The sequence below is a fragment of the Channa argus genome, chromosome 23 (assembly GCF_033026475.1).
Source record: "Channa argus isolate prfri chromosome 23, Channa argus male v1.0, whole genome shotgun sequence".
NCBI classification, from domain to species: Eukaryota; Metazoa; Chordata; class Actinopteri; order Anabantiformes; family Channidae; genus Channa; species Channa argus.
In genome coordinates this window covers 9603828-9631694 of record NC_090219.1, presented here as the reverse complement: position 1 = coordinate 9631694, position 27867 = coordinate 9603828, and the positions used below count along the sequence as shown (strand labels likewise).

The 27867-nt window shown below is 41.7% G+C and overlaps 1 protein-coding gene across 6 annotated transcripts; it reads left to right on the top strand.

Annotated features, from left to right (window-relative positions):
* Positions 1–833: 833 nt before the first annotated feature.
* On the top strand, positions 834–27647 carry kitlga (kit ligand a). 6 transcript variants are annotated; one of them, XM_067493628.1, is made up of 10 exons: positions 838–1170; positions 19293–19403; positions 19764–19820; positions 20078–20230; positions 20524–20695; positions 22720–22848; positions 23582–23673; positions 23860–23972; positions 24428–24493; positions 24578–27647. In XM_067493628.1, the coding sequence occupies exons 1-9, from the start codon at positions 1156–1158 to the stop codon at positions 24456–24458; spliced, it is 873 nt and encodes a 290-aa protein (XP_067349729.1). In that variant the 5' UTR covers positions 838–1155; the 3' UTR covers positions 24459–24493; positions 24578–27647. The 6 variants fall into 6 exon arrangements, with proteins under 6 accessions (XP_067349731.1, XP_067349729.1, XP_067349730.1 ...); XM_067493629.1 differs by having other exon boundaries at positions 840–1170; positions 23863–23972; XM_067493631.1 differs by having other exon boundaries at positions 845–1170; positions 22792–22848.
* Positions 27648–27867: the final 220 nt, after the last annotated feature.

Here is a 27867-nt window from a genome sequence, read left to right as displayed (position 1 = left end):
TTTAAACAAACACAGACACGGTTCAAACAAGCAGCTTAAAGCCCAAAACTTAGGAAACGGCCGTTTGCAAAATGCTCCCGGCAAATACTCGACAAGCTTCCTTGTTTGCCCCACACAGAGTATTTACAGTGCAGCAAGAGCTTGGAAGCAACTAAGAAACATGTTTTCATTTCACCGAGTATTAAACAGCTTTGAGGGTGATTAGGGTCTCATGAAACTGTTACCTTTATTCCTAAAAGATTAGCTTTTTGGAAAAATAATCCAAAAGACAAGTTTGCACACCAAACATTCTGAAGCTGAGGTTTAATAACAGTAACATTCAGCTTCTTCTGAAAACATTTTCCAGGTTTGTAGGTGCTGGTGCTTTTAATTTCACCATATTTCAGCTGTTGGTCACGAGACAGTTTTTCTAACAGTTAATTGTTTGACAGTTTTCATGTTAAATCATTTCCTGATTTTTTTTTTAACATTATTTTTATATTTTGTATAAATTAATGACAGACTATATTCTTAATGCACACGTGAAATCACGACAGGCATCTGCAAACAAACAAATAAATAAAATAATATTGTATAGATCTCACGGTTTTACTTGTTCGTATTGTTTTATTTAATTAATCTAAGTGCAAGAATAAGTAGAAATTCTTAGAGAAATGCAGCCGGTGGCTGTTACTGTGTTGATCCCCTGTAAAAACTCTCACTATTGTGCCAGAAGCAGAGTCCTGAAAGTGTTTTCGTGTCTAATTTGTTTATATTGGCCGTAGTGGGTTTGAAGTGAGAGTGTTCACACCGCGCCTGGCCGGCGGGGGGGGCGGCTCTTTTTATGCATCATTATAAATTCTTAACTCCCTCCCTCCGCGCGCTATCCCGCTCCGCCGCTACGCGTCCTCAGTATCTGGACCTATTTTGTAGATAGATGGACTAGATGTCACACGCTACTAGTCTCCAGGTTGCAAAGGTTGAAAGTTTACCGTTTTCTCGCCCGTCTTCTCCGTCTCCTCCTTCGTTTTGGGGCCGTTTGTTTCTCCTCTGCTGGGATACTACTGACTTAGACGTTGGATATGTGCACACAGGATGATGACAGCCCCTTTCCTCCCCGTAGAAGTAAAATAAAATAGGCTTTCGCGCACACTGGATTTACTCCTGTCGTTCCATATGAAGAAGTCAAAAGTAAGTGAAGGTTTTTTTTTTTTTTTAATTTACTTTGTTTTAGATTCAGGGTTTGCGTTGGCGCGTGACGCACGGCAGCGGAGCACGCTCCCACGGCCCACGAGCTGTCCAACTTTACCACAAAGTCGTTGCGATTTGACAGTTTGTTTGTTTTTTTTGTTTTTTTGTTTGCTTGTTTAATTTTTTTTAAAAGCTGCACCAGATACTGAATGTGACTTTATACAGCGACACGCTGCTTTGTCGTTGCTAACTGGATCACGGCTGTTCGGTAGCGCTGCGTCCACTGTGGTCTTGCAGCCCTGTTTCTCGCAGCGCGCTAATCCCGCTTTCCTCCAAAGCGCAGCCTTTTCCAAAATGCCTCACTTGTCCAAAGTGCGTGCAGCTCAACCCCACATTCACCGCTTCCCTGTTTCAGCCAAAGAGCGCAGATACCAGAGGCTCCTGATCAGTTTTTACCGGCGCCAGTCGGCCACTTCAGAGAACGCTGAACGCTTTACGACCTGCATAACTGCGGCTGCCGGCAACAATAAATAGTTGCATTGGTTATGAGGGAAGCAGGTAGAACAGGAGAGTAAACCCACTAAACAGCTTTTTCTTTCTTTCTTTCTTTTTTTTTTTGAAACCTGCAGAATAGAGTTTGAGTTGTAATGTTGACGCTGTCAGTCAATCTGCAATTAATATAAAAGCACAAGCTGTTGCTGCTGTTTGAGACATGAGCCATAATTTATCCACCTCTCCAGGCTCCAGATCGTCAGCAGCTAAACTGATATAAACATAGTGTTTTATGGACATAGTTCTGTTATATGCTAGTAGTTATTTGCATGAATGTGTGCTCAAATGAATAATTGTCCACCTGGAGAACGTGTCTACCTTTTCATCCTCTGCCTGTACACCAGAAGGTTTCTCATCAGCCTGCTATACTGCAGCAAGCCCTGACACCTTAATCTGTCGCCTGTGACATGGCTCGTCCGAAAGCGACAGATCTAGTCTTAAAACGTGTATTAGTTTTATCAAATGAATGAAGCCACTTATGTCTTCGTCTTAACAGCAGCTGTCATTTATAATGCAGTTTTTGGCTAGATGCAAGGTTTGATCCTGCGACTACACCAGCCGGTGATTACCTTAAGGCGACACAACAACTGGTCGGTTTTTGGTGTAGTTTAAATGGAAGCATGTGTACATGTCCATTTGAGGAAGTCCACAATGGACCCTGGCTTACATGGATTTAATGTGTGTGTGTGGCTTGTGAACATAAGATGGTGTGTAAACCAAATGTGGGCAGGTTTGACCTGCATCATATTCCCCAAGCGGTTAAGCTCAAATTTCTGCTTCATGTTATAAGTAAATGAAAGTGTATGAAATATATGAAGTGTGTGTGTGTGGGTGTGTGGGTGGGTGTGGGTGTGTGTGCATCTGGGAGCAAAAGTCTTTGAAGTGTCCTGGAGGGTGGGTGGGTATTTCTGCATTTCTTTTGCTGTAAACCGTATCCCGAGCAGAGTTTCCTTTTATGCTTATTTAATGAAGTTAGACAGTACGTTGTGATGCATCAAGCGACACCTTTTCATCTTTCATTTACTGCCCTTGCTCCGGCCTGTAGTCCCTTCCACTTTTATGACCTGTAGAAAATAGGACATGTGGCCCATTTCTAGTCATAAAAGTAAGAGACCAAGTGAAAGGACGTGTCCGGGCCTTCACGGAACATTTAGCATCAGTAGGGGGCGCTGATTTTCTGATGTCTGCACAGAGTTTCAAGAGACCACTTGGCCAGGGTCTTTGGTGTGTGTATGAGGTTTAGAGAGACGTCACTCGCAGGTGACCCTTCCTGAGCAGGAAATCAGCGAGCAATGCCAATTCCGCTGCAGTGCCTCTAGATAAGTCGAGCCACATTCGAGGCCTCTTTTCCTCAACTGCCTGTTTCCCCAGGACCAGACTTCTGTGATTATGTGCAGTTTGGTTGTTGCTGACATGCTGAGCTACAATGTTTACGCAGGCTGCAGTTTTCCCTCCTGGGGAGACGTGACACGAGACAGGTAAAGGGGTGCCGCAGTGTTCCGGACGCAGAAAGAATTAGACCCACACGATCCCGCTGGAGCTGGAGCTGGAGCTGGAGCTGGAGCTGCGCTCTCTTACGTAAACTCACAGGCCCAGCTGCTCACATAAAGTGGGCTCAGTTTGCCTCTGCTTTATTGTTGTGGCCAGTATGCAACGTCCGAATCCCCCACGGCCTCTGTTTTCGGCCCTGCTGTTCAGGGAATATTGCTTGTTTCGGATGTTTGAAACTGTGCAGGTAGACGCGGAGCAGAGGGCACAGCATGAAAAGAAATTACTCCTACTGCTGTGCTTCATTAGATTTATTATGTTGCATGTTCTTTGAAGCACACAGGAGGTGGGTGTTGTGGCAAAAGAGGACGGCCGACGTCCCAGAATCACACTCTCCAGAGATCACAGCAATGTGATTATGCAGAGGACACGTAATAAAGACTTAAAACTGCTTGAGCTAATGGTTTGTTTTAAAAGTTTAATAATGAGATTACATCAACAGCAGGAAACACACATCACATTACAGCTGTCACACCGCGTTGTGTAAGCTCACCAGGTGCAGGCGGCGGGTGGCGGCGATACTGCCGCCATTAACTCGCTAATTACATTAAAACATTTTGATATGTTGTGCACTCATGAAACGATCATTTCAGTTGCATCCTCCCAGGGGTGATTGATGACACCTCCATTGCAGAGCCAAGTGCAGAGCCAGAGAAAATCCCTGGGATACAGACAGTTATTAACGTTCTGTCATTGTCAACATATAAATCAGCAGCTCCCATCTCTGATGAATGCTCATTTGTCAGTGCTCTATATAAAATCGACCCTATGACTCATGGTTTATCCACAGCTCATGTCTGACTGCATATCTCTCCACAAGTAATTTGCTTTGTTAAAACAACATCAATCACTGCCCTGTTATTGTGTGGCAGCTTAATGTATTAATGCGTCTTTAATGCTCCACATATTCTTCTTAAATTAGTTTTCACAGCCAAGTTTTTTTTTTTTTTTTTTAATCGCTGCAATATTAACTGAAATGACAATTAGTTGTCTTGGATCGTTTCATATGTTTTTCACAACAGCTCGACATATAAAACATTTGGAACATTGTCACGTAGTTTTCAATTGCAGTTGAAGTTAATTGGGCTTGAACGTTGCTTGACTGCAGGATCATTTGAGCAGCTGTATTTTTTTGTTGTTGTCTGTCATATGTGGTGATCTGACAAACTCCTTGTTGATTTCTGAGGTCACATTGTCATTGCTCAACTAAAATTTCTTTTGTGTGCAGTTTGTTTTTATGCATTCTGGTATTGAATGGAGGTTTTGCATATGAATCAAAAAGTGATTCCACATTAGTTTGTAGTACACTGGAATAGTGAATAGAGAATTCAAAATCTGCACAGTTGTGAAAAAACTAAATTCTCTAAATTGCATTGCAAGTTTTATATACTGTCACGGAACAATGGTTTTCTTAACCTTTCCTAAACATTAATGACAGAAATCACCAGGCAGAGATGTGCTGATGATTGCAGTGTTGCATCGGGGGCAGGCAGAAGCAAAAGAACATTTTAGTAGATAGAGACACGTCACTGTTTCTCACAACTGTAAAACACGCAGAATCTGTAAAAGCAACACAAAAATGGCACTAACAGCATTTTAGCTTGTCACACAGTCTAGGCCTGTTGAGTGTTTGATGTCCTTTATGTGCAGCAGCAAGACATTAAGTGTGCTGTCCCAGGATCCAGGGAAAGGCCAGAAACCATTAAGAGGATCTTTCTTTAGGGTCTTTCGCACATGCACAGGAATCCTGAAACTCTCCTGACTTTATCTGGGGGCGGCGCATGAGAGAAAGCAAATGTCTGAGCGAGACGCTCCCGAGATTATCCAGAGTTTATCCTGTGAGCACCCCAGTGCATAGTCCGGATTATGTGCATGATGTTCTGTCCTTAATTGCCAGGAGGATTTAAAATGAGCGAATGGTTGTGTTGATGAGAAAGATCGTCACTGTGTCTTTAATTTATTATAATTTGTATTTTATTTTTTTAAAAAAATGCATGTTCTTGATGGGCTGTAACCAAAACACTATTTCCCGTAGCCTCATTTTTGTTGTGTGTGTGCGCACTGACCCCTCACTGAAATCAAGTTTCTCCAGTGAGAGAATTTCTGACTCGGACTCTGTGTTACACGAGCAAAACGCAAGAGCAAATGTAAAAGAGGCTTTTTGAGTGACATTGTTTTTGCAGAAAATCTGCAAGCTGCACATACTAAATCCTACTGTTCACCTTTGGGCGACATCTGTGATGTTTGAAATGTGGCTTCACAAAGAACTTGTTTTTGGGAGTCTTCCCCTGAAATGTCAAATAAGATGAAGTAAGTGTTACCTTTGTTCATGTGAGTAGCATACATACCCGTAAAGTCAATCAGGAGACAAGAGACGTATAGTCTGAAAGCAGTGTTTATGGATTCATGAAGCATTAATTACTGCATGCTGAGATCTGTCGGTGAAGAACTCCTGCAGGTCCTTTTTAACCTGACATGCACGGTAGACAAGTTAAATATTTCTAAAGAATTATTCGATCTGGGTTGTCTGTCTGCAGAAGGAACAGTGAGTGGGTGTCATGTGAATGTGAATGTGAATGTTTCTGGGGAAATCGCTGTCACATGGACGCGGTCCATGACCAGAGGGCCACGGTGATGGGTCTGTTCTGTGGGTTGGCAGGAAGTGTGAACCAGAAGCTGCAGTGATGCATTTGTTAGAGGCTCTTAACACAGAATCTTCTCATTTTCTCTCTCAATCTGATGTCCAACACATTACTCGCTGATGGGTTGGACGAGATTTCTGACTTTGTGTCTCCAAATTAAAATTCCATGGTTTCCTCATGATTTGTCTTAAGTTTGAATCATTTCTGAATGTTAAGGGACTGAGTATAATAAAGAACCAATTGCATGTAATAGCACGACAAATAAAGGATATTTATCAAGAAGCTGGGAGCATTTACGGCTTCTCAAATGAGATTCCCTGCATTTGTGTCACTGTGAATTGAGTATCCCTGGGCTTTGGACTGCAGGATCTGGTGTGGTGTCATGGGCATTTTCAAATACTCATCTACAGTATTTGTGATCTGGGTTCTAATTCTGGTTCAGAGCTGGTTTAACTTGCAAACCTTCGAGGAACGTGTTTGCTTTTACAGAGGCAAGAGAGCCGCATAACTGCATCAGTACAAACGCCGTTTGATTTCCCAAGTGTTGCTCCTGGCATTGCAGGTCCACTCTCCCGCTCACTGCGACTGCTTTGGAGAATGATTACATTTGTTAGCCTTTGTTGTAATGTTGGGTAATACACTGACTTTTAGCTTTACAACAAAGCTTTGGTTGGTCCAGTTCTTCACAGTAATCCCACATCTAGCCCCTGGTCCTTGGCTCTACAACAGTAAAGATACGGTGCCACCCTGGAACCGGTTGACAGCATTCATTCTTCGCAACCCAACACAGACGAAATGGGGGCTTGAACAATAATTTGCGTGATTTCAAAAGAGCTAAAGGCCCCTTAACGTTTGAGTAAGATGCTCAAAGTGAGTCTAAACAAATCCGCACTTGACTGAAACGCTAACGGTAGTTTCAATTACAGTACTTCACCCTCTGGCTGGTCTGAAACCTGGTTCAGAACCAGCCCTCAAACTGGTTTATGTTCAGCAGACGCCTATAACTCTAGTAAACTACAGGTTTTCTCTTTATCTCTTTATACTTGATGCAGGAAATTTATACTATATTTTTTCTTATAATTATTTCTCCATGTGTATTGAAAGTTGGTGCTTCTCCAACTGCAGATCTGAAACCTGGCAACCACGTCAGTAGGTACATCAAGGGGTTCGTATTATCTCCTGCAGTACTTGTCAGTATAGAAGTGGCATGAAGTAGAATTTGAAAATGTGTTTTGTGGGTTCTGGTTTGGCCAAGAGATTGAAGTGCAAATTGTGAACCAGCTCTGGCCCCACAGTGTTTCCTTTTTTTTTTTTTTACCCACGCATCTCACATTTCGAAAAATTACATTTAGGCCTTATTGCACTGCTGAGGTTTGGGAAAATTCCTTCGTCCTTAAAGTCTTGTGAAACATGACAACAACACAAAAAATCCCCTGGACAAAAGTCAATAAAGTTTGTTGTTGTTGGTCCTAGAAAAGCTGACATTTTGGGGGATAAAAGGTTTCACAGAGTAGCCACACTATCTTTTGAAGTGTTTAAAAGATTTAACTATCACATCCTTTTTTTTTTTTTTTTTTTTTTTTTTTTTGGAAGTCATTCAAAAATTTAAAGTGTGGATATATCGTTACATTAAACACTCAAGGTTGACAAATTTGAGGCCGACCCCAAGAGGCTTAATTACGGTAACTTGAAACAGATTAGGTTTGTGGCGTTACGTTTAGAGGGCGTCGGTTTGATTTCCACTTTTCTGGAGCAGCAGTCTGCTGTCCTGTGTCCTGAGACGCTGGCGACATCTGAAACTAATAGTGACGTGACTAATTAGTCCGTCATGTCTGCGATGAGATGTCAACTTTAATTAGCACGCTCATCATCCTATTTTGGGTTTTGTTTGTGGAAATTTTATTCAGACAGGGGAACAACGAGGCTGAGAACTCACTACAAAGCCAATAGAATGCAAACAAGATCAACCCTGTAGAATTTCTGGACTTGACAACATATAAATATTTGATTTAAATTGCTAAGCTCGCAATCACGAGTCATCCCTTAAATTCTGAGCCAACAAACAGAAGAAAATTAAAAGCTACACAGAGGAATAAGTGAATTTAGGCCCAAGTTACATTGCGGTTCATTTCGATAACGGGCTGGAAATGGCTGGAAAACTTTGTGTAAGGTTTTCATTGAATTTACTTATTGAGATCATGTACTCCGCTAAACTCCTTTTCAGAGAAATACGACATTGAAACTAAAGAAACCAGTATGTAGATGCCTGCTAGAAGCCGGGGAAGCCCATCACACCTTTTCGTGCAAGTCTGCTGTCATCAAGTAAATAGCACCATGATAGATGGCAGCAAGCATGAGCATACATGATACCTCCATAATCCAAAGCAGATGATATGGGGGCCTGAACAATCATTTTCTTCTTTTCAGAAGAACTAAAAGCGCCTTAACCTCCCATTGAGCATCTTCAAAGTGAGTCTAACCAAATGGTTGGGAATAGGGACGTCTGAGGTCTGGAGCCAAGGGGTATGCATAAATTTTGTCTTATTGCCATTTAGGACAAGGTCTTCACTTACATGGGGCAATTTTTTAAATGCCTCAGACAAGTCTCCTTAAACTCACATGCTTTACAGGAGCTCAAGGTACATGTGGTGCACAGGTGCAGAGATGTGAGACTTGGCGCGACCGCTGTCGGAGGGCACTGTGCCTCCCCATCAGTGTTTTCGCTTGTTAGGAAACTGCAGTTTAAAAAAGATCATGTCTTCCTCAATCAAGGAACAATTTGCACAAAAATCAGAAAGTTCTGTTATGTCCACTACCCAAGAAACATTATAAAGGCCTGGAGTTAAGACACGTTCAGTCAACTTAAATATTTAGTTTCAAGCTGTTACATGCATTTCTTTTCAGTTTTTGTTAGTTTGGTTGGTTTAGTTTTGGTTCAGTTTTTGTTCTGCTCCTCTACTTTTGAGACTGGATTTAAAATTTTAATAACTTCAGGGGGACTTTCTCCATCTTCATAGTAAACTACTTTTTGGGATTCAGTAAACAAGCGAGCAAATAGAAGAACAAGTGGCCGCAATTGCAGAAGCAACTGGAAGAATACGTACCATTCAGTGCAGGTATTCAGTACTTGACAGCATCAATCCTCCTCTTTGCCACAGATACCAAGCAACTCACAGGATCAAACTTCAAAGATAAGTAGACATTTCTCTGAGCTGTGGTTGAGGACTCGTGAATGTTAAATCCTGACAGGATGTCTATAAAGCAGTCTGATAAAAAGAACATGCACAACTTGGTCTACTTCTATGCCACATCCCCCACCCCATCCATTAACTGTTATCTTTATGCTCCCCCGTTGAAAACCTCCTCTCGGTAGCGAGATCTGATTTCGAGCTGGACCCCAGTGGGCTTAATTGCAATCAAAGGATCAGTGGTTTAGGTTTATTTGAGCTTATCAATGCTTGTTACACGTGGATCCTATTTTGTAGCAGAGCAAATGTTGTATACAACTGAGAGAGTGCAAATTTCATAGTGAAAAATTAGTGAAACATTTGGCTATAAGATCATAACATCTGGTTCATAGCCATCTTCCGACCGCTTTGTTTAAACCAGCGGGGGTTCTATCTAATTTCCATCAAAGCCATAGTGAGGTTGTTTCCTGTTTTTCTCCACACATGCCTAGTGACAAACCCATCACAACAAACAGAATAACATTTGTTCATTAAATACAACATAAAAGCCGAGCGCCTCGCTTAAAACACAATGCTAGTTACAGCTTCAATTGGCAGCTTGCTTGACATTATTAGCACCAGGCCATTCATTTGTTCAATTTATCTCAACCCACAGGGTCTCAGACTCAGTCGGTTGCCAATTGCTCCGAAACTGCATAGCTGTACTCGGAGGTCATGCACATCAGCTGCGGCAAACATGTTCGTCACATGGCAACTGATACTGTCTCATTTTGCATTCGTTCGCTCATTAGGACTTCATTCTGTATTTCTTTATTTTGTGACCTTACTGAGTGGATCAACTATTATAGGAAAAATAATAATAGTAAAGCCATTATTATTATTATTATTATTTTTATTATGAGCTATTGGCTCAATTCACATTGAATACTGCCATTTAAAATATCTGCTATAACGCATCAATTATCCAGTTATATAGAGTCTATACTGAGTCAACCAATGCAACTTTTACCACTGCAGCTTAAAGCTGTGATGATTGTTGTCTTACTAACAACAAGGAGTTCCGAGCAAAGACAACTGTCTTTGGATATTCCATAATGCGAGTGTCCTTGCCAACAAGCCCTCCATCTTTGGTGCTCATATAAGGTCCAGCAGGACAGATTGAAGTGCCGCCCCCATGCACAGTGGTAGACATCCGTTGAAATTGCACCAGAATGGTGGAAAACAGCAGCTTACATTGGCAAAACGTTTCACACAGGTTTTTGCCGCAGCCAAATCATGGGATTTCTCTGAAACCTGTCTGTCTAAAAGTCAGGGGAATGTATTTTGTTATTGGATGTTTAGGTGGGCGAAAAAGACCAACATAGTCATGTATTGCAGGACAACAGCCTTGTCCTCGTGCAAGAAAAGCCCATGTTGCCCCTGTGTTGGCCCCTCTCTTGGATTAAATAACTAAAGCTGGGGACACACCTGAAGACTAGGAAAGACTGTCAAAGACTGTACAGGTTACACATAAAGACTGTTTCTAGTCTCTGAAAGTCTGGGAGCAACACACCTGCCAAACCAAAAATGGCGGGATTTTAACTTTAGTTCTTATTTGAACTTTTTTACTTTAAAAATTTGTGCTTAAAAGAACAAAAGGTGAAGAAAAGCCCCAAAATTCTGAATGTAAAGGTGAAGCTTTGTGTACTTGTAGGTTCCTCTCAGTGATCTTCATTAAAAAAAAAAAAAGCACTTCCCGTGAGTGAATTGAAGGCAAGATTCACCCAAATATCTCTTGATATTAGGGGCCACATCAGCTGAAAGCTACGTTTGAAGACCCAGGGTAAAGCAGCGTTGCAGCAAGGCTGCACATTTTAAAGGCTCTAACCTGGCCTTCGTGGCCCAAAGAGAAAGTGGCGGCCCACAGAACTTGGAAAGTACAACAATACAAACAACCACAGGGACCCAAATTCACACGGTTTTGTAAAATGTATTAAGTTTTGTGCTGTGGTCAGCAAGCTGTTAGCTCTACTGCCTTCATCCAACTGAGAACAGCTGGTGATGAATAGGGAAATCCCCCACAGACCAGACGGTCTCATTTCAGCTCAGCCTTTCCCACGTTCTTTTGAACGACGGGGCACCTTAATCAAGACACAACTTGTATGTTCTGTACATTCTACACTTTTTGAACGTAGCATAACGTGTGCTGTGAAACAGATCTTTTCAGGGGCATGGATTCGTTTTTCTTATGAATGCAACAGTACGGGATCATTCAAGTTGACGTGACACTTCAACGAGCTTCTACTGATTTATTTGCCGTTGTTAACATAACGAAAAGTGCTGCAAAGGCCACTTACCCCATGTTTTCTTGTTCCAATAAACAATAATCACAGTGTTAATCCAGAGGTAATAATACCGTGTCATCACAGTCATTTGTGCCAAGAACCTTGCCAGACTTGTCAGACCTATTAGGCGCCTGGGCAACCAGTTTCATTCTGTCCGACTCAGCGTAATGGTCTCGCTCCTCTCTGTTACCTTGAAGTCTATTTAATTAGTGGCAGCAGCTCTAAGTGCACCTCAGGAGACAGAGGCAGACTGAATGTTAGATGCTAATTGGATTTAAACATGGAATAAGTGAGCTCGAGTCGCTTGAAAATTCGCTGCGCATCCATTTCTCATGTCAGGGCTTTGTTATATCATTTGATGGACGGAAACTAGATTTAACAAGTCATTGGGTATTTTTATTATATAGTCGAGGAAATGGTTGACTACCTGTCTTCATAGTCTTATCTTTATGTTGTTTTATGAGGTGACGCGGCTTCCTAAGCAATGGAGCCTCGTTTCTGTGTGGTTTATTTGCTGAGATGTTAAATATTGACATGTGTCTGCATCAGAGGTGATTCGTTACAGTGTGGTGTGAGAGACAAACCAGCCTTTTATCTACAAAGCATGAAGCTATGAAATTTGTCGGAAGTTTACAAAGCACTAAGTCACATAACACATAAAGTCAACAAATTTTGAAAATATGGGAAAGTGAACCACAAAAACCTAACTGATCTCACACAAGGCTAAGTATTAATTAATTTATTTATTTTAATTTCTGCAGAAAATATCACTAGGAAAATAAATGAAATGGGCAAAAACAAAACTCTACAACCGTAATTTGAAATCTGTCGTCAACTTTAGCCTGGCTCAGCTCCAGAACATCTGGACAACAGCAGCAGCACAGTAATTTCCTTGCACAGTCTTCGTCGTCTGCCCTGTTTTAATCCTCATTATGAAACATGGGGACTAACATCACGTGGCTAAATTCAAAACAGTGATCTCGGCAAGAGATTAGGATAAAATGCCCGTCTATCCGAGAAAAGAGGCTGCATGTTGCTATGGAGGACTAATGTCATTCAAGGTCCTGTGTGTCTGCTTTTATGAGATTATGTGGCTAAGAGGGCCACAAGGCCAGGTGGTCTGGAGAGCCTGTTCAGCTAATGATACCTTGGGTTCAAAGTGGTGGAAAATGACACGGGGGTAATCATCGTCAGCATGAATATGATGAGAGGTAGTGCAGGTTTGCAGGCTTCAAGAGCTGTAATCCACCTGATGTTATGATGATGATGGACGAGAGTGCTTTAGTTTCGACCGTTGAACACATTTAGTCAGCTGGTCCGGATGTTGAAGCAGTAAAAGTGCTTGGTTTGGTTGAGTTTTGGACACAGCGACATCATTATCTGTGTTCCAGAAAAATACAGGACATCATTTCCTCCCCTATCAGTGCTGCTGGGTCTTCAGTCTCATAGGGTCCGTCAGAGTCCTAAGGAAACATCAGGGAGATGAAGCCGTCTCCCTTTTCAAACTGAGGCCCATTATTTATTGATGTGTTTGGCTCAGAGTGTCAGTCTGGGGTCCACAAGCATTTTTGGAACTTGTAGAAACAAGATGTGTTTGTTTTTGCTCTGGTGTTATTCAGTATTAAAAAATGTTCCCATCTGTTTTGTTGTTGAAATAATACACAACACGATACGATGGGGTTTACTGTTGCTGTCTATTATGTTTTTAAAGTGTTTGCTGAATTACTTGTAAAATGATGTGGAAAACCATTAATTATCATTTTTGCTTGCTAAAGTCTGAGATCACACTGTACGTAAAAGTGTTTCTTCATGCAAAGTGTGGACTGGAGACTGGAGACATGTTTAACAGCAGAAACAAGTACTACATTTGTTAATACTACTTTTCAGCTAAACCATCCATAACATGGAAGCCTTTAGCATCAAGTCAAATTCTTCACATGTCTTAGGGTCATGTATACTCACCAAAAAAAAAAAAAAGAAAAAACCCCCACATGCAGCTCATTAACCAGTCAGCATCACTTGTCTAGCTTGAAATGATCTAATGAGCCAATGATCTTGTTATCAAGTAAATAATGTATGTGCTGTGCACATGTTGTGCAGTTTATTGACTTACATAGTGCAGCAATAATTATTTAAATGGAATAACACTTTTATGTACGTAGGCTTAAGTGAGAGGAATTTGACACGTGACACCCGGACTGTTCTGTGCAGATACAGAACAAAAAGTATAACAGTGGTATTTCTGCAGAATACAACCCTGTTTACTAAAAAAGAGAACATGTGGAGAACATGGTCACTGGATTGTTACAAACAACGCTTTTAATATTATAGAGTGTGTGGCAGGAATATAAAGTTATGGACCGTCTAACCACAGACCACTTTATGCAACACAAACTCTAAATATTTGCTCTTCAGTGGTATAGAAACATCATTTTAAGGACACTGGGTGGATGAATGGATTCATTATGTGACAGGCTCCCACCGTATAGCAGCAACGCTTCAATGTGGAGAATATTGTAACTGGGAATGTTCCAGCATTAGACGTGCAGTTTTTGTGCTGCTCAATAACATTTTTATTATTTATTAACCATTATCTAACCAGGAAAAAAATAAACTTTTACCAGGAAGTTCTGGCCCAAATAGGCAGCAGCAAAACACAGTCACCAATTTACAGAGTTTGCACACATGCAAAAACAATAACATAAGAAATTATTTCGAAGCAAATTATGAAAGCCAAGTGGATGTTGTGGTCTGAAGAACTCTTAGTTTGGATTTAAAAGTGCACAGTGCAACTTATTCTATGCAAAAGCTGCAGAATGGACAAAAGCCCCTTCACCGAGTTCAGTACGGGCATTTAGAACAGGAAGCAGCAAAGAATCTTTGGAACGGAAAGAATAAGGCTCAGCTCTTCTCTGTACAATTAAAGTACAAACCCAGGTGGGCAGTAATCCAACTATTGCCTTATATATGAAAGTACTACTAATCTACAGAGTACTGCCTGCGCTTTGACTCTCACCTCTACAAATTCCAGAAGTGCTTGTTTTGTTTTTTCTTCAGTAGGTGTTAACTCGCCGCCCACGCGGGAATTAACAGTTAGATGAAATCTACCAGCTAACGCCAGCAGATGCGCCGTAGTCGAAGATCACAATGCGGTAGAAACGCGGAGCACGTTCTCAGCACTAACCTACGAAATCACCCAGATCGTTCTAGAATTACTCATTTGTCGCAAACACAGCTATTTAAGTTATCTGGGGATGATTCCGGAATCTCTTCATATTGCAATAATAGCAGAAATTATTGTGATGCCTCTTTTGCAATCATCACCACGTTTGTTTTACCTGTTCCTGCTTCACAGTGAACCCTTGCACTGGCTCGGCCGGTATAAAAGCGTGCACAGACTGCATTTGTAGTCTGCTTTATTAACACAACTTTGTCTGTTGAACTAATCCCTGTTTGATTGCAACAGACGCCAGTGCACAAATTGTGCACGTGAGATAATCCAAATAAATAATAAGTGCATTAAGTGTGTAACACAGCACTGTTAGAAAACGCACCAGAAAATCGGGTTCAGGCAGTTTTCCCTTCAAACTTCTCTGGTTTTCCTTCAGATCTGTGCTACATTTTTTTTGGGCAGATTCATTCACACTGTGGTCAATGCTGTTGCACAATGGAGAACCACGTTTTCAGCATCCACTTAAAGGGCGACTTCACCCGTTTTCAACTTCCTCTCTATCGCTTTAGTTTAGGGTGCAAATGAACATTAATGCTGGTAAATGTCCCTCTGACTTCACTATATTAAAACATTCCTCTGGTTCTAGCTGAAAAACTCCTCCAGATGACATCATCCGGGAGAGTTTTTCGGCACTAGGGGGTCAGCTGCTTTCATCAGGAGGAGCTCTGGAAAAGCAAGTCGACCATGGATTCCAAACTCCACAGTGCGAGGGACCAGTTGACATAATCTGAACTGAAGCCTCCTTTTGAAGTGATGTCATCTGGAGGCATTTTCTTCTGAGGAGTAGAGAGATATTTTGATATATGGAAGTCAATGGAAAGTTCAATGGCATCTATGTACATGTACTAGCGTTCAAGGTGTCCTTTTAAACAATCCCTATTCCTTTCACGCGTTCCGTAGTATAATTTCAGGAAAACGTAGAGGATATGAAGTCAGATGTGGACCACCATCAAAATACAGTCAGTTCTTCCCTTCCCCAGGGCCCATCTGCCCAGCAAATTTTATATAAATCTGTACAAGTGTTTCAGAAAAACCACTTCACAGCGAACCTCTGTTTTGCTGTCGGATTTTGCGGCTCCTCTACCACGAGTAGCTTTCCGCTGGCTTGTTTAATGGGCTGTGAATGTGTCCCATAAAGACCTGAGGAGCGGCGGCCCGATATCGCCGTCATCACTCACGCAGCACGTCCTGCTGTGTGTACTGTTCACTGGGCCCTACTTGCACTCGCAAAAAAGCCACGGGGCTTCTTTTAAAGGACAAATAAGAGAGCAAATAATGATTAATTGCAAATGTTGCTCGCAGCTGCTCGCTTTAAAGCATAAAGACTGCAGATGTGTGCAGAACCTTTTAGCCTATACATGACATGTAGAGAAAAGCTTTTTTTGTATTTGAACATTTTAACAAGAAAAATTGGCTGATTGCTGAGGATCCAAACTTCGCATACAATCTCTGCTTCTTTTTTTTTTCTCCACGGATTCTGTGTTATGATTGTCGGGCTTTCTAGGAAGGATATCACTTCTTTTGCAGTCTTGTGTTTTGACGTGATGGCATTAAAGTGCCACCTCCTACTTTTCATTCCCTGATTCATTCTTTAAACAAACATTGAGGGGATTAAACTGGGTAGTGTCGGCAAACGTGTTGAGTGACACTCCCATTCTTTGAAACCGGGCACAGGGAATGTGTCAAGGATGCTGTGAAACGTGTAGAGTAAACTGCTGGACCGCTTTGCCGCAACTTGCAGCCACATTTTAAACCGCTACGAAATCAAGCAGCACCACGTTTAGCGCCTAGGTGTCAGATCGTGTTAAGAAACTGCATTAATTTAACGCGTAAAGCTTGACTCTGCATTCAAAACTCTCCCTTAAATGAGCCATGCTGCAAAGATGAGGTGCACTTCCACCAAAAAGTTCCTTGTACTCATCTTTCCCAAAGTGCAGGAGGCTTTTCTGGGGTAAAAGTGTGTCAGCTGCACTGTGATGACCCTTGACTTACTAAGAGCCAAAAGGTTGGTTACGTTTTGCATCATTATATGCAAAACACTGCTGCAACTAAATTAAGACCCCGGTTCCTCTGATGTTCTGGCTCTTTAGAAGGTTCCTGGACCTGGGGAAAGTGCCCGCAGTGGAAATGTCCCTTTGGTTCCCAATTAGGCAGTGAAGGAGCAGCCAAGCGTCAGTATCTGTGTGGAACGCTGCTTTAGAGATGATATCAAAACGGTTGGTGGTTAATCAGGAAGTTGGGATAGTGAGTTGAGTTTCTGACATTTTGACTTGTCTGGAAGTTATTAAATTACATTTTACTCATATTACATCATCAACACAATAATCCTATTGTTTATATATTGGTGTGATGAATCATTTCCTTTCATTCTTTTTTTCTTCCTTTTGGCAAACATCAAGGTTCACTTGGCAACATGTAAAATCCCAGTTGTATTAGTGGCATCTTCGATTTAATTCAGTGTTATCTTGTACAGATGTGGTTCATGACATGCATGGATTTCGGCATGACTCCCTAATAACACGATGTCCCATACATTTACATACATTTTATTTAATCTCTCCAAAAACATTCCCCAGTTATTGTCCCTGTCGGCTGCTGCTGCTGTTGCTCACAAAAAGCAGCGGAATTGTATTACATCTGCTCTTTACATGGTGCTTTTCCTTTGGCCTTTCCTGCTCTTGATGGATCATTGTTCCACCGTCTTCCTGTTGTGGCTCCGTTTGACAAACACTGTATATAGTAACAGGAGGAGCGTGGGTGGCGCGGATTTGAAAATGACAGTTCTGAATCACCACACCGCTGGGGAAAAGGTGCATAGCGAAGGTATGAATGTGTGTGACTGTGAATGAGAGCAGCAAGTTGCTGCAATGAAACCCTTTGCTTAAATAAACTATAGGAAGGAATCTTGTTGTACTGGTACCTGACAATTAGACACGGCTCAGTTCGCTATGATCTTCTTATCCCTCCGACTTAGTTGCATTTGTAAAACACTCTAAAGCTTTGTTGACCAAAGAGGAGGTTTACTTTCAAGGTCACTGAATTGTTTTGGGTTGGGCTCTGGCTGGCCCTAATCTCCATTAAGAAGAGAATTGCGGGTCCATTGCATAATATGGGTAGATTGGCACAAACAGGAGAGAGGTCGGCCAAATGAATGGCAACTGTCAAGGGAGGGTAAGTCCGTAAAATCACAGGTCTGCACAATCAAAACATGCAAGTCTGACAAAGGACTTTCTATTTATTCAGCCAGTGCCCCGTTTCCTAAGGCAAACCTGCGACTATGTGCCGTTTCCTTTCAAGCAGAACTTCTGTTGACGTTCATTGTTCCTCACTGAGAGGCACAGTGTGCATCCCTGACATTCCTTCCTCGGAAAACGCTTGCAGAGCAGAGCTGAGATCGTGCACGTCTTTTGCCAAAGATGAAGCCTCGCTACACTTCACACTTTACTTAACTATCACTGATTACAACCTACATACAAATAGCCCAACTGAAATTTACTGTTTGCATCACTTCGAAAGTTGGTTTTAAACTTTTGCCACTCTGTCAAGATGCTGATTTGATCAGACGCCAAAATCACTAAATGTGCGGCTGCTGACGCCAGGATCTGGGTCCCTTTCTTCCTTTTACAGAACAAATATGTGCATGATCATGTTTTCTGTTTGCAAAGTTAGAAGCACTATATCTTGCAGCTCACATTTGATTTGACTGCACATAATGACATAATGAACCGCCTGCCTGAACATGGCAGGCGGTTGCCCGAGTTGAAATTCATGTGAGAGTCAGCGTCATGGCCTCATCTATAGAAAGCCGGGCTCACTGAATGTAAAGAGCCTCTGTGTAATTACTCTAGCTGTTATTCATTGTGCTGAAGTATTAGTATCTGTACTTATTAAGACAGAGAAGGACATGACAGCACCTCAGTGACCTCAGTCTATAAGGACAAACACAGTAATCACTCAGTTGTTGTTGTTGAAGAAGTTCTTTTTAACCCAGTTCTGAATTTCTGGTTAGAACCCAGCAAGATGGTTTTTCAAGGAAAACATTTGATCACAGAAACAAAAGTGACCAGTCCAGATAATCAAATTAATAATGGTTAAATTCCATTTAGCTGTTTTGCTGTTGTGCGTGATGTTTATGTCACACTGGCCTACTTTGAAATGGAATGAGGCCTTTGTTAATATTGTTAAACACTTTTTTCCAACGTGAAAAGACAAATTGTCTCTCTTCTGGGACCTTCAACAGCTCTTTTGGTTTGTGTCAGCATTATAAAATGTTATATTGGGGACGAGGCCACATGTATGTAAAATTCTGTAAAAACTGTTTGTCCTTATTAGAAAAGCAGCCAGAACACACAGGCTCATACTCATACTCTTCGTGTTTTATTGCCAGTCACTTATCTTTATAGCCATTAGGTGTGGCCGCAAGACTCTGGGTCACCTTGTGCTCAGTTGACGGACAGTCTGTTCCTTCTTAGTATTTGCGGTTTAAAGAGAAAATATTCTTTGTTGTGATGCCAACTCCAATGGGTTGTGCTGCTCTTCTGCTCTTCATTTACATGTGTTGTTTTTGATTATTGCTTATTATGTGTCAAGAATGTGACTAATCTTGTGTTTGCTTCTTTTGTCTTTTGACCTGCAGATTTGGATACACGTCTGTGTCCATTTACTGCTGTGCATCACGCTTGGGGTATATTCAAGTAAATTAGACGTCAACCCAGTGACAGATGACATCGCTAGACTTTCTGTTTTGGTAAGGACAATTTTATAACTTTGAATATTCAAAACTTTGAATATAAAACGAATATTCATCCTGGACCACAGCTTAACGTCACCTTAAAATTCAGCTAGAATTTTCTTTTTTTATTCGTACTATATAGAATAGATTGAAATCTAAAAGGATACACGATAATTCGATTCCTAATCTTTTCAAAATTCTGGCACCACATTTTGCTAATACAACGAGAGCAATAGGTAGTTGCCATGCATTTGCCTCATCGAAATGAAGTTGCTGTTTTTTTATTATTATTTAATTTACGGGTTATGGTTTGTGTTTTCGATTACTACTTTTCCAAGATTCAAGTGTGATTAAATGTCTTCGTTTTTTCCACAGAGACAAAATATTCCTAAAGATTACAGAATTCCTGTAGAATACATTCCAAAAGAAGAGGTAAGATAAGTCGATGTGCACAGAAAACCACAGGGACTAAGAAAGCTGAGGGGATGAGCATTGAAATCTAATGAAACCTTTCAGTTTTTTAACGGGGAAGTAACCCCTGACTGGGAATATTATTTGACTTGGCTGGATATGCACCTTATTAAAAGTGATATTGTTGAAATTTTGGTAAATTTCATTAACCAACTCTGTATTTAATTATATGGTCCAGTGCTCATTTTTGTGACACAGCTGTGCTCCTTTCATTCCAGGGTGGGATGTGTTGGGTAAAATTAAACCTCTTCAACTTGGAGAGGAGCTTAGATGATTTATCTCAGAAGTTTGGAAACATTTCATCCAACAGAAAAGATATTAGCATATTCATCCAAATGCTCCAAGAAGTGCGGATCAACATGGGGTCATTGGTAAGTTCGTATCGTGTTTTTTATGCCGTGTAAACAGAATGTGTTCGGAAACCAATGCAGAATCACTGCTGGGCCCAAAACAAGGGTGTAAACCTCATTATGATTGAGATGCTAGTGTAACAAAACTGCTACGTTAATGCGCACGTTGAGCATTTTGAGTCTAGAGTTGGCTTTTATTTTTATTTTTTTATTATTTTAAATCATTGAGTTGAGCTTTAAAAACCATGTAATCCTATAACTTCCATGATTACGATTCACAGCATCATCACAAACATATCTGTTTGTCTTTGCAGGAAATGATCATGTTGGACTTTCAGTGCCACTACAGGACAGAGAAGTGGCAGACAGCACAATATTTTGACTTTGTCAAAGACTTCTTTGTAGCTGCAAAGAATAGAGAATATTCAGACGACTGCGATCCTCCTCCCTGCCCCACCACCACATCACAGACCGTAACAACGCATGGTATGTATTTGATTTGTCATTTCATTTCCTGAACAGTTAATTGTAAAAAATACACAGGTGTGAATTGTTAACTACTGTACATCTGTGCATCTCTCAATGTGCCTTTGGATTTGAGAAAAGTGAGTAAGAAATAAAAAATCAGCCCAGTTTCTACAGAGACAGAGAGATGAAAGAAATCACAATATCATTTGGAGCATTTTAACTGTTAATATTCATATCAACTTGAAACAGCTGATCAAAATCAGAATGAACAAAATCAATCAACTTTATTGTTTTAAAAGAATTTTATTAACAATCAACATTAGTCTATGAATCGTGTGCAAAAATCTCAAACACAATCTGCTTCCAGTTTCTCAAATATACATTTTTGATGTATTTATTTATTATAAAATCAGCCAAAAGACTCATTGGTTGCAGCCATACACATAATGGCTTTTGGTGCTGAGCGTGTTGATACTGCGAGTTTAGTCTGTCTTTTAAGAAACAGTTGCACATTATTCCCACCGCTTAAATATTTCACAGCAGCTTGACATGTTTTGCTGTGCACTTTTATCAATTTCAAACTTTACTTTCTAAAACCTGCCAGATGTGAGGTCAGACACCCACCACATGTTCGATCCCTCTATTCTCCCACCATTGGTGGAAAGTCCTGTCAAGCCAAGCTCGCAGGAGGTCGCAGACAGTTTGGTGACACACAACATACAGATGTGGCTTCTGCCTCTTGTGTAGAAAAAGCTCTGATTGCTCTGTTATATGTTGTGCAGTGAGTCTTAACTGCTTCAGTTGTCGCATCCCCACAATGCACTGCCTGCTGTGTGTCCCATCTGGTCTGTGAACCCTCAAGCTGCAAGATGCTTGCATAAAATGAGAACACTGGCAAAAAGTCTAAAAGTCTGATTACCTGGATCAGGCGTGTTCCACCTTCTGATTGACTGGAAACACCTGAGCCAGGTAATCAGCAGAGAGAAGTGCTGGTTTAGTTGGAAAACAATCAGGGCGGTGGCTCTCCGTGACCGGGCTTGGCCACTCCTGATCGAAGTGGGATGCGGCCGCCTTTCACCTTCGAGCTGTAAAATACAGAGGTGAAGATATTCGGTTGCATTAGTCATACAAATCAGGTTGGGGCGAAGTTCAGGAGACCTTAAAAGATAAAATCACCCGCATGGCTGTGGAGCAGAAATTCCACATCTAGCTATGCGATCACGGCACAGTAACATGTTTTTGGAACAAAAAATCGTGGATTATCCAGACTAACCAGGAACTTCCGTGGTTGTTTGCCTGCTGTGGTCAAAGCAACCTAACAACCCTCAGCACTAGCAGCATTTTTGTGTGGCACATGCAAAATGTCAGCAGTGGAAATCTCAAAACCTTAATACACCCAGTGATAAAGAAGAACAAATGCAGTTTTATGATTTTCACCCACTACCGAAGCATTTGAAGTGTTTTATTGTTCCCACATTCCCTCCCCCCCTTCACACACACAAACACACACACATTTTCTGAGCTGGTTTACAGATTCAAACCTGCAACATTCCAGTCCCATCTCACCTCTGCTTGTAAAACCGCCGCCACCCCTTTTGTGAACAGGCTCTATTTAGGACAGATCTCTTGTGGCCGTTTCGAGAAGCTTTTAATCCAGGAACTATTATTTCTTCACAAGACCTTGTTGCGAGATAAAAAGTCAAAAAAACGGTCTCAGTGCTTAGACGGCCCATTGAGACGAGACTGAGAGAAGATGTCCCCAGGTAGCACAGGTGAAAAGGAAGAAAAGGCCCGAAACCAGATTGTGTGTGTGTGTGTGTGTGTGTACGTGTTGATTACAGAGCAATCTTCCCAAGCGCTTGGCTTTAGCACAGTGGTCAGATCACATCTTTTGTGTGTGTGTGCGAGGGAAAGTAAAAAAAAAAGAAAGAAAAGGCAGCGCTGAGGTGACTTTTTAGCACCTGACAATGAAACGTGTTCATCATCAGACAGTAATACTTTACCCTTTCCCCCGCATTTCACCTCCTCTCTTTTTTTATTAGTCTCCCCTTGTGACCCCAGACTCATCAATCCACCTCTTCTCTGTTTGTTTGTTTTTTTTCCCCCCACCCCAGGAGAAACCACCCCCACGCCCACGCCCACGCCCACCTGTCAGACAGGCTGCAGTCCACGTAAGTTTCTAATTCTCAGCGTTTCTGAGACAACAAGTTTCGCGCGTGTGAGTGATGGAGTCGCAGTATCAGCCCAGCTGGTGCATCTAAGTGGCGACGTTTGCAGCCCACTACCCCAGAGCTGCTCTCACTTTATTGTGAAATTCTTCCTCACGTTTTATGCCTGATGTTTTATTTTGTTATCTGCAAGAACCTCTTCCTTTCCTGCCCCATTGAGACCTGCACCACCTCAACATGAGCGTGTTGTAGCTATTTGCACAACAAACGGTGGCAACAAAAACCCTAATGCTAAAAAAAAGTGGGACCATGTTTTTTAGTAGGTAGATGAACGTGTCAAAGACAAACAAGCTAGTCTGGAAAGTCCTGTATTTAAAGTCTGTGGTTTATGTTGTATGTTATGTCAGCATTTAGCCGATGACTTAATGTTTTATTGTGTATTTGCCGTCTTCTGAATGTCGTCGTCGCCTTTGTAAAAGAGGAAAATCATGTTATCAATAAAATCAGAGATGGATGTCGCAGATGGTTTTTTTAATTGCAACCATCACCGAAACAGAAAAACGGAATAATTGTTGAAATATAGACAAAAGATGAAAACATGAACATTTTTGGATCACATCCATTATCAACCAAGAGTAACGGAGCTGACAGTTTCTTATTTATGTGAACGTTTCTCACTAAAAGTCGTAATTTCTTACTTTTTTCTCTCTTTCTTTCTTTTTAAACCTTGATTCAGAACCACGGGTCCTGTCTGAAATGATGGAGCGAAGCCTTCTCTCCTTACTGTTCATTCCACTGCTAGTCCTCGCATTCCTGCTGGTGTGGAAGGTGAGTTGACCTTTGACCCCTGGCAGTAAGCTCCTTAGCCTCCCGAGCCTTGACTGTCTGTTGGTGTCCTGTTTTTATCGCTTTGTGCAGTAAAATTTATGACAGCTGTCAACAGCCTTTAAAGCTGTGGTGACTTCAGCTGGAACTTTCAAATTTAACATTAAAAGCAATTTTCCTATTGCGAAGCAGGTCCGATCACGGAGGAACAGGGAGGACCTTCAACAGAATCCTGGAAATGGTGGGCTCTTAGTTGGAACAGAAGTGACTGCACTTCCCCTAAACGGAGAAATGTCAGAAAAGTAAGCAGTTTTTATCGTGTTTTACAGCAGTCGTCAGATAAGTTTCTTGTGAATATATGTCAGCAGACAGTGGGAGAGGCTTTGTTTAGACTTCAGACACAATTAAGGTTCCTCCTGGGTTATGTTTATTATGGAAAACCTGTGCCAAAAAAATGGTGCGCGTTTATAAAAGGCCGGACGTTTTCTGGCCTTTCACTCCTACTTCCAACAAGAGTCAGTGTAATTTGGCTTTAACGTCGGGTAAAACTGTTTTACCTGCCTTTCACACTTGAGCAAAAGGCCGAGTTACCAACTGACAATTGCTCAAAAGGTCAAAGTTAAACGTGGGTTTTTCTCGGAGCACAATGACCCGAAGGTACGACCGGGTGTTCGGTTGTTGTTCAGCCGTGCTTGACTCTTGTGGTTCGGCCTCCGTGTTTTGCACGGTCTAATAGTTTATTTCTGCTCAATTACAGAAACCATCTGAATGTCATTGAAACTGTGTAAATCCTTCTACCATTCGATGTTCCTCAGAGTAATCGGTGAGAAATGAGATCTATTTATAAAGGTTTGAATGTTAAAAAAAGACACTGTTTGAATCCTCTCCCTGCGCTTCTCTCTCACAGGGGCTCTACTCTTTTTCTCCTGTCGATGTCCAGAGGTGATGACGAACAAACATGAAGCTGAATTTCATAGTTAGATCTCCGAGGTGAACGGCCTGTTTTTTTTTTTTTGACTGCCCTCCAGTTTCACGGCGGCACGTCGACAGTCGTCGGCCACGATTGTTCTGGTTGAACCACATCCGCTCCCCATATGGATAAGTTTGCCTTTCTTGTAAGACTGCGTTAAGCCCATGCTCTGGAAAAAGGCTGACATTTCAGCACAGAGAAACCCCCCCCCCCCCACACACACACACACACCCGTATCAGACCTTCACTGGAATTTCTGGCTCCTGCGAATCGTTGGTCAACACCTGCTGCGGCTTCATGAACTTTTTTTTTTTTTTTTTTTGGGACAACTTTGCTTCCCCATCAGCACTTTGCTACAGTCTGCCTGTGCTTTCGGACCCGCCGGTTCACCTTCAAACAGCAAACGCAGAAAGTGGCACCGACACTGACACTGGCTATCTCTCGTATGAACTGAGGCATGAATTTACTACCTCCAGTGACCCTTTATGTTAACCACAACCTCAACGGCTCTGCAGTTTCCTTGTAGTCCGGGGTTTCTCCAAGAATGTAATGTCAAGCATTCTAATGTCCAGAGTGTAGTAACGATGTCTGGTTTAGCTATGTACCCACCGGGGTGTATGATGTATTTATTTATTGCTGGTGGCACTGAGCTGCTGCTGCTGATGCAACTGAATTGTTTCAAGCTGTCGTTTTAAGAGCACCTTTTTACCGATAGGTCACATTTAAAGAACAATCTGCACGCAAACGCGTCGCGAACCCAGAAACACACCCCCGAGCAAGTGACGTTTCGGGTGATTTTTAGGTTGTGCAAATTATATGTACAGTACAAAACACACAAACTATTCAAAACATGCTGCTTTGACTGATTTAGTTTTAGATTTCTGCTAACGAGTATCAGGGACAACCTCTGTGGATCCGGGATGGGTTTTTTTTTTTTTTTTTGGTTTTTCTTCTTAAGTTAAGGTGAATTCAAAACCGTACAACACACTGGGCCTCCCATAGTTAATGTTAGCTAAATAATGCCTTCATTGTTTTTTTTTTTTTTACTTCTCTCACCTTAAAAACTGTTACTTTAAACAATCTCCCACCACAAAAGGAAAGTAACTCGCTACATTTGTTAGAGCGAAGGTTTGTAGAAAGAGATCAAATGCTGTTGAACAGACTTTTATATCTGAAAAGACACAAATTCCTCGGCTCAGTGACCAAACGTGTTCAGATCACAAGGTTTAATCTGTTCTTACTGACTTTGCCTTTGTCCAGTGTCAGTGTTGTGTAATTAAACCAATTATATGCAACCTTGCAAAGCTATAGTTAGTGCATTTATTGAAATTCAAACGCTGAAGAACGAGATTGGTTACGGTCACATTCCACGAAGCAACGCAGACCTAAAAATCAGTTTTGCCTTAAAGTTGCGCCGTAATGCACATGATGTCATCTCCTTCACGTACTGAACTGTAGCACACAGAGGTGTTTCTCCCAGACGGAGGCCAGCAGATCGTTCACCACATCCAACCGGTTGACCGCGAGGTTTGTAAACTCACTAGGACTGTGTCAGGCTACGGCAACAGCAGAAGCCCTCGGGGCCCATTCCATTATTAAGCCGACTGGGGCCCCCGCCTGCCTGCTCTGTGAGGAGCTGTGGGTGCTCCCTGTCTCCGCAATAACAGATCTTATCGGGAAAGGCGGCGGCTTTTCAAACATCTAAATGTTAAGGGGTGACTCCCTTGAAGCCGTGACCCCCCCTCCAACCCCCTAAACCCAAACATAGAGCAGTAAAGCAGTGGTTTGTGTGAGAGCAGGGCACACTGGATCCCAGCACTGACCGAAGTGGCAAGACACAAGCATCTGTTTCTGCATCTAGTTTCGACTATTTCTATCATGTTTGTGGTCTTACTGTACATTGTAACGTGTCCTTTTTTTTTTTTTTTTTTTTTGGTTTTGTGCCTTGTTTGATTATGGTGATTGACTCTGTCTCTGTGTGGTAGCAGAAAGGGGTGATGAGAATAATCTCACCACAATAAATCCAACACGCATGATCCCTAATCTAATTGAATTCAATCGAAACCGCGATAGTTCAGTCAGCTTGACCTGTGTCCACTTGTGATTTGGGAGACGGTTGTCCCTGAATCTGTGTACTTCAGCACGTGGGATCTCCCGGGCTTCTCAGACTGCAGCGGTTGGGACATTTCCGCCCTCAAGCGTTACATTCTAGCCTCCTTTTAGGAAAATCTGCCCTACAGGACGCGCGAGTACGTGGTGCATAATTGAATCTGTGTTTGTAGCTCTGAGCAACAGCACCTTTCAGCATCCGTCGCTGGAATTCTCCGGTGTGTTTGCTGCGTTGAGCTGCGAGATAATTTCATTCATTCAAAAAGGCATCTTTGAGCAACCGCCTGCTAACGGCGGCGTATTACCAGTTTAGAGCTGAGTCTGTGTTCAGAGTCAATCGCATCTGTGTTCGTTCCTGCTTCTGGCAGGACAGTCTCAAATTAGCAGTGTAAAGTATTGTTATTTTAAAGCTTTTAGCCAGTTATTTCTATTCAAAAATGCATTTTTGAACAATATTGGAATATACTATCTATGGCAGTTTAGACCTGAGACTTTCTCTACAATCACCTTGTAGGTTTTTCTTCTCCACCTGACCCCAGTATTCCTACAGAGACACAGGCTAGTTTAGCCACAAACTAAAAGAAAACAGTGAAAAGTGTACTATGTCGAAAGTTGCTTTTTATACATAGTCTATGAATATCATGAGCTGCAACAGGTCTAAGCTGTGAACAAAAACACACACACAATAAAAAAAAAAACAAAAAAAAACAAAAAAAACAACCCATGGTCTCCCATTTTCCTGTCTGCACGAGAGCCACACGCCGTCTGTCCGTCTGATCTACGGATGCCAGACGGCTTGTTGCGTGACCTGAGCCCTGAAACGGTGCTTTCAGGGCTCAAGTGTTTCAGTCCCATCGCACCTCAGCGGGCGAATCGAGTGGCTCTGGGCAGGAAATAAGTCTGGGTGCCAAAAAGCAAATGTAATTATTGCCCGGTTGGTATTCTGGGTGAAAACTCTACTGTATTATGTATTTTTGTATAAATGTAAACAAACATATATGAGATATATGAATAAAGTACACGTATCCAACTGTTATTCACCGCATCGTTTGTTTCTGCGTATCTGTTCAAATGTTTTTAACAGGCATAATCAGCAGGGAATAATTTCAAATCCATAC

Bases quoted from the DNA above. Each gene is read 5' to 3' on its own strand.
- kitlga (XM_067493628.1), top strand. The intron at 20,231-20,523 runs GTAAGTTCGTAT...TTGTCTTTGCAG, and splicing joins GGATCAACATGGGGTCATTG to GAAATGATCATGTTGGACTT. The intron at 23,973-24,427 runs GTAAGCAGTTTT...GCTCAATTACAG, and splicing joins AACGGAGAAATGTCAGAAAA to AAACCATCTGAATGTCATTG.